Raw genomic sequence first — 7,398 nt, 5'->3', positions numbered from 1 at the left:
TGTGATAGGGTGGGGCGATGGGTTATAGGAATTTTTATTTTAAATCACCCCTGACATCGCTGATGACCCCCGTATGCCTATATATAACACACACATGCGCAACAGCACGCCGGTATACGCACCATGCACTACGTGCAATGACCTTCCTTTACCATAAACGTATACATTGAAAAGGAGAACGTTTAGACATCGATGCGGTTTAAATTATTTATGTATCAGGCTCCAAAATCACAGTTAATTTAAGGGGTAAATCCGACTCGAAACATCCTCGCGGAGAGGCAGGTTCAAGCCGGGGTGGAAATCGTCGAAGACGGGGTCGGTATGAATGTCAGGGAGTGATGGCGTCAGAGACGGGGCCCAGGTCGTTTTCTTATTCAACAATGACAACTGCAGGAAAATAGTGATAATTAGATTAAAAACAAAAATTACAAAGGAATTGCTAAGTATTTGTTATTCATGCCCATTACTTTTGGCCAATTTACTAAATAATAGCATTTTTATTCATAATTTGAAAATTTTAAATCCTTCTTATTTTTTTTAATGATTTTGTCCATTTTTATAGCACAAAATGACATTAAGAGCATAAAATAATGGGAAGTTTCATAATTATCAAATATTTGTTTGCTTGTTTTGTTCTAACTGCAACGATTCTTCCTTTTTTGCTTTGATAAATCTTGTTGAATATTTTTCTAATCAACGGTGGCCCAAGATATTTTGCTGCCTGAGTCCAAGGATGAAATGGTGCCCCCTAAAAGCCATGCCCAAGCCCCCACATACACACGGACACACAAATTCAGACAAACACACACACATGTACACACATATACCCAGACAGACACACAGACACACACACATTCTAATCCAGACCACCTTTCTCTGGAGGGTGGGAATTGTCTGTGGCAAGGTTTGTGAAGGTCCATAGAGCATCATTAAATGGTCCACCACATACCATGTCCACCATGAGCACCATGTTGGCACCTACCAGGAGGTCATACTGTAGGACCAGCTCTATTTCTCGATCAATCTCCCCAATCCCCCTCTTGCTTGCCCTACCAGGGATGCTCTGAATCGAGAAGGTGGCTTATGAAAAACATATGTTCATGTTCTACATCCTCTATAATCACTTTTGGGCACACTACTTTTTTTTGTTTTAAAGTACTTACACCCTGACTGGGTCATTTCTATTCTCATTCTAGGCAAAACATTTTAATGAAAGTGTTATGGACACGGGAGGACACTCTGCAATGCATTTCTTCTTAATGTCCTACTATATCTTCTCTGTTAAATGTATTATGTGCTGTTATTATTATATAACATTGCCCGGGGTTGTACCCCTGTGCCCCCGTCTGTGACACCCCACATCATCCTATTATTAGAATAACATTTCTTTCTTACCATCCTTTATTTCGGGATAGAAGCACCAAATCGCCTTGGGATCAGATGAATCAAAGCAACATCCCTTCTCATAGCAATGGTCCATATCTATTCCCGAATAACCACAGTTGACTCGAGATTTGGCTTCCACGGCACACTGGATTGTTTCTATAAACCGATAGAACGTTGCGTTATATTATTTCACAAAGTCAATCAGCGTCAATTTATATATATATATATAACCCAACATGATCGATTTCTTCCCATAGCCTGTTTCATTATATTTAAAGAATACAGAATATCAAACCCATTTTCTGATCTTCACACCTGGGCATGGGCGTAGGAACCCCTAAAAATCTGGGGGGGACAGCATTTTCCCCCATCAGATCCCCACTTTCTCACACTATCTACCCCCTCTCACACTTTCTTACTATCTACACCCCTCCCTACCCTCCCTTCTCACTAGCTACCCTCTCCCTACCCTCCCTTCTCACTAGCTACCCTCTCCCTATCGCCCCCTTCTCACTAGCTACCCTCTCCCTACCACCCCCTTCACACTAGCTACCCTCTCCCTACCCCCCCTTCTCACTAACTACCCTCTCCCTACCCCCCCTTCTCACTAGCTACCCTCTCCCTACCCCCCCCTTCTCACTGTCTACCCCAGGGGTGTCCAAGGTTTTTCTGCAGTGGGCCACTTCACCAGAATTGTATCCGTGCGAGGGCCGCACTCATTTTTCACTGTGAGAAAATATGGCCTTTAATAAAATATGCAGATTAAAATAAAGTAAATGACACAAAACCTTTACTTTTCCTCTCACTGATTTCTGGGCCTAGAAAGTTTTGTGACTACAAATTCAGGACTCAGGATAATTAAAAATGAAATAGTTCTATTTATTCTAGGGATGCACCGAAATGAAAATTCTGGACCAAAACATTCACGGTTCACTTAGCCAAAAGCGAAAATGACCCCCCACCTTTAAAAATAATAATAAAAACTCACATTTTTAATAAAAGTAGGTAACACACCACAATTGGACAAAAAAAAATAGCAATATGACTTGGCATGATAGGAGTGTGATTGCTAACAGCAATCACACTCCTATCATACCCAGGCAGCCAGTACATTCTGGTACAGGGTGGCTGTAAGTGATGTGCAGACCCCATACTGCTGGCAGCATCAATACACAAGGGGGGCAGCTAGCTAGGTTTCAGCATGTACTGGCTGACTTGGCATGATAGGAGTGTGATTGCTAACAGCAATCACAGTCCCATCTTGCCTAGGTTCCAGCACCTTCACATCCAACCAGTAAATGCTGTAACCTAGGCATGATGGGACTGTGATTGCTGTTAGCAATCACACTCCTATCATGCCAAGTCAGCCAGTACATGCTGGTAAAGGGTGGCTGTAAGTGATGTGCAGACCCCATACTGCTGGCAGCATCAATACACAAGGGGGGCAGCTAGCTAGGTTTCAGCATGTACTGGCTGACCTGGCATGATAGGAGTGTGATTGCTAACATCTGTGCAGTACAGAAGACCCTCCCACAGGTAAGTAGCAGGGCTCGAGGTGCGGACCGCGTAAGATCGGTTGCCCTGGCCCTGGGGGGGATTTCTTAATTATCGGTCCCCCCGCATGAGTTACTGGGGGGGATCTATCCCCCCCTTCCCCCCCGGTTCCTACGCCCATGCACCTGGGCCCTTATAGCAGGGCCGGCCTTAGGGGTGTGCGACCTGTGTGGCCGCACAGGGCGCCATGGCAACAGGGGCGCCGTCCGGGACTTAAATTAAAACATCGGTTTTTTTGTAACTTTATTTAACGTCCTCCATGTTAAATAAAGTGTTTTAACTTTATTTAACATGGAGGATGTTAAATAAAGTTAAAAGTGTTTTCATTTAAGTCCCGGGCAGGGGCGCCCCTCACTCTCCGTGACTCAGTCGCGTTTCATGCGCCTCCCGCTCCCACCGCAGGACTCCGGCAACAAGGTAAGTAAGGATAGGGGGTAGATATAGTGATAAGGGGCGGGGGGGGGGGTAGATAGTGATAAGGGGCAGGGGGGGAGGCAGGTGGGGCGGGGGGAGGCAGTGAGAAGGGGCAGAGGTGGTAGATAGTGAAAAGGGGCAGAGGTGGTAGATAGTGAGAAGGGGCAGAGGGGGGAGATTTTTTTCCTTTCTTTTTTTTGGGATGGGGGGGCGCCAGAGGAGTAGTCCGCACAGGGCGCCAGAACACTTAAGGTCGGCTCTGCCCTATAGAACCACAGAATTTCCCCGCAGATCAGACCAATTGGGTCTCGTCTTAGATTCAGGAGCCATGTTCCTATCCCATGAATGTTTAAATTCTCACCTTTCTTGATCTCTGGTTTGAAACACCAGCTCACGTCTGGGACGCTGGAGTCGAAGCAGCACCCGTTCTCCTTGCACTGGTCTGGGGTGACGCCAGGAGGTCCACAGTTCACTCTTTTGCGGGGTTCTACAGCTTGGCAATCCTTTTCCACTGGAACAATTTTAAATATATATATATATTATTTCAGGGGGTTTTTTTTTTAATTAATGCAATTGCTGATGAAATATTTGGTATCCATGGTAGAAAATGTTCCAGCATTTTAAATTAATATAAATAATATAAATTAATATAAACGTACTAATATTGTAGGTAATGAGCTACTTTTCGAAGAAGAACGGGTTGCAAGCCGAGGCTTCTGTTATTTTATTTTATTTATTTACATTTTTAAACAATAATTGATCGAAGTACCTATTGACTCTTCACACATTAGGGGAAAATAATCCATTAAACAACCCTATAACCGAAAAAGGAACCCCGGCAAAAGCCCGTTCTTTATTTAAGACTCGATTAAAATATAGCAGTACATTAGGCATCTAAAAAACAGAACTTTACTGAAAAAATGTCCATCTATTAGCATACATACTCTGTGTTTTTATCATCTGTGTTTTTTTTGGTTGATGATTAGATGTTACCTGCTTCTATGGCTGGTTGGTAGCACCACACAACACCAGGGATTTTGTCGTCAAAACAGCATCCCTTGGTGGTGCAGTTGTGTTGAGAGATCCCTGGGTATCCGCAGTTGACTCTGGCAGTAGGGTGTGCAGGATTACACTGGGTTGCTGCCGAAGACAGAAAAACGAAAATGGGATAAGAGGAAAGAACTCGAGAAAGAAAGACAGAAAGAAACAGGGAAGGAAGAAAGAAAGGAAAGAAGGAAGAAAGAAAGAAATAAAGGAAGAAAGAAAGAAAGAAAGAAAGAAAGAAAGAAAGAAAGAAAAAGAAACAAAGAAAGAGGGAAGAAAGGAAGGAAGAAAGGAAAGAAGGTTGGAATGAAGGAAGGAAGGAAGAAATAAATGAAGAAAGGAAGGAAGGAAGGAGGGAAGGAAGAAAGGAAAGAAAGAAAGGGAGAAAGGAAGATAGGAAAGAAGGAATAAAGGAAGGGAGGAGAGAAAAAATAAATAAAATGTGCTTACCTTCAAACTTCCAGGGGTTGTAACACCAGGTGCTGTCGGGAACACTGCTATCAAAGCAACAGCCTCTCTTCTGGCATTCATCGGCGGTAATTCCCGGGTAACCACATCCATCCCTCGATTTTGGTTGGACTCCGCATTTGTCTGTTTCAAAAATGGGGAAAAAAAATAATTTCATATTTTGCAAGCATTTCACACAATAGGAAGGATGATATCTATATGGCCTTCTCCATACACCACTCTATGGGATTTTCTGAACAGACTCATCTGTGTATATATATATATATATTTATTTTATATATATATTCTGTATGTGTGTCTGTGGGTTCTTTAGCCATGAAAGAAAAATATTTAGTAAAGATAAATGATTTATTACTAGCTGAACTGAATTAGATTGTAAGCTTTTAAGACATATATTTTCTAAAATTGTGTATATATAAACGGTTCTATAACTGGCACAGAACTGGGAGGAGAGCAATGTCCCAGAGTATGGTGACGAGTTAGTAACACGTCATATAAACAGAATAAAAAATCCAAATTCATATAACATTGAAATGTATCATTACGTTCTAGATGAGAATGCTTTCGGGTGATATGATATTGTAGGTCAATTAATACGCCAGTTAATTAATGATATTGCAGTTGATGTCACTTACAATTGATGGGTAAGAAGCCTTCTGTCCCCAGAATGAGGGCTGCAGCCAAAAGCCAGAACATGTTGCTTGCTGTGGTTTTTACCTTCCCAGGTCGTCGGATGTGTGTCGTGATCACGGTCGGGATTGGGTTTATATCCGAGACTTTGTTTGCTTAATTGGCCGTGATTAGATATTTTTTAAGGGCGTAAAATACACAAGTCTGATAATATTTACCGAGATGATGGTTGGGATACGGAGCTTTGTTCAGAGCTTACACGATAAACATTACGTGGCATGGATGGATTAAACATATTGGCTGTAATTAGGTAATTAGTGAATTATTTCCATTTGCTTTTTTTTCATCTCTTCAGCCAAAGCTTGATCAAGTCCCACTTTGTCTAGTGCGTTCTCACTTAATCCAACACATTTGGTAACCGACCAGTTGCCATGTAGGGCGATTTCGGGTTGATTTGGGGCGAGCATGCCTTTTCCTCCTGCTTATTTGGCCCTTGATTTTATCTTGTATTCTGGAGCCATATACTCATCCCATGCATTTTCTGATTCCTCCGCTCTATTAACCTCTACCATCTCTGCTAGGAGAGCATTCTACTCATTCATCCACCATTCGGCCATTCAGTATACATTATAAGGGGTTGTCTTGGTCCTCAAAGGAGAAGCTCACTGGAGTCAACCCATCATAATGTACAATAAATTCACCTAAACCTAAGCATTCCATATCATATATAAATTTATCTGCAATGGTTAATCGTTAAAAATATTATGTATATATCATAAAAAAAGCTAGTATAGCGTGAATCACATATAGATGGCGTTTATCCGTTGGTGGATGATGTTGACTCTCGAACTAATTAGATGTCATTACGTAGGGTAAGTGCCAGTTTTCAGCACATTATGCCTTCCATATATAATATGTATCATTTGTATTGATGGCTTCTACTTGCCATATTGGTTTTATAGCAATGAAACGCGGTGGGAGAGATGTTCATTGACCCGGGCAGTAGAACCTTCACGCCAGCAGAAGACATCTTAACGTCTTCCATGTTCTTCCATAAAGCTGATGTTGGAGAGTTTTTCTTTTAGAATGCCTTTGATTCTGCGGCTTTCTTAGTAATAAAACCAAATTCATCTCGTTCAGAACTCAAGGTGTTGCAAAAATGACTAAATTCGAATGCCTTCTGAGTTGGTAAGAGTAAGAAGAACTAGAGATTCCACATCTCTCGCAAGTTCCGCTTAATAGGAGGATAGTGTTTTATGTGAGTGTAACAGAGTAACGAGTATCTGCTTTTCTTTACATTGAACATTCCATCTCTTTATTGGTACAAATTAAGTCTGAAATGGGTTCATTGTGTCTGCTTGAATTTATATATTATTTATCTGGAACAATCAATCAACACCAAGTTACATTTGGCAGAATTTTATTTGAAGCGTGGCACGGCGATGAGCGCCATTCTAAGGCATCCGTGAGCTTCTTGGTAGATCAATGCTTTTGAAGCTTTTTGGTAAATATATTTCAGATATAGACGTTGAAAGGAAAGTCTCCTCCGTTTTTGTTATGTAGTAGATACAGGGTGCAATGTATTGCCAGAAGACCTAGAATACACCAGGAACCTCATCGGGTAAATTAATTAATAGATTAATAGATGAGTTAAGAACATGGTGGTCCTAACAAGAACATGTACAACTTTGGAGATGTTTTCTCGTCTGGGAAAGAAGAAAATGTCCTCGCATCTTGGTACATACTGGGGTTTTTTTTTACATTTCATCTGAAGAAAAGACCAGTGAGGACCCGACAAGTTAACTTATCTAACTGTGAATCTTCTTCTGTGATGACATCATTCATGACTTTTGAGATAATATGGCTATGTCTATGTCTCTTTGGCTCTTATTTGTAAAGAAA

The 7,398-nt window shown here is 41.5% G+C and overlaps 1 protein-coding gene across 1 annotated transcript; it reads right to left on the bottom strand.

Moving 5' to 3' along the window:
• Positions 1-234: 234 nt before the first annotated feature.
• Positions 235-5,562, bottom strand: LOC149281439 (uncharacterized). Its single transcript, XM_089499292.1, has 7 exons — positions 5,502-5,562; positions 4,849-4,989; positions 4,348-4,494; positions 3,716-3,865; positions 1,396-1,542; positions 950-1,080; positions 235-387 (listed from the first exon to the last, which is right to left on the bottom strand). Exons 1-7 carry the CDS (start codon positions 5,560-5,562, stop codon positions 235-237), a joined length of 930 nt encoding a protein of 309 aa, XP_089355418.1.
• Between the last annotated feature and the right edge of the window lie 1,836 nt (positions 5,563-7,398).

The sequence above is a fragment of the Sceloporus occidentalis genome, unplaced genomic scaffold, assembly GCF_023333645.1.
Source record: "Sceloporus occidentalis isolate IW3139 unplaced genomic scaffold, rSceOcc1.0.p SCAF_132, whole genome shotgun sequence".
Taxonomy (NCBI): Eukaryota; Metazoa; Chordata; class Lepidosauria; order Squamata; family Phrynosomatidae; genus Sceloporus; species Sceloporus occidentalis.
This window is presented reverse-complemented; position numbering and strand designations above follow the sequence as displayed.

Bases quoted from the DNA above. Each gene is read 5' to 3' on its own strand.
- LOC149281439 (XM_089499292.1), bottom strand. From the start codon at position 5,562: ATGTTCTGGCTTTTGGCTGCAGCCCTCATTCTGGGGACAGAAGGCTTC. The intron at 4,495-4,848 runs GTAAGCACATTT...TGTCTTCGGCAG, and splicing joins CAACCCCTGGAAGTTTGAAG to CAACCCAGTGTAATCCTGCA. The intron at 3,866-4,347 runs GTAACATCTAAT...AAATTGTTCCAG, and splicing joins CCAACCAGCCATAGAAGCAG to TGGAAAAGGATTGCCAAGCT.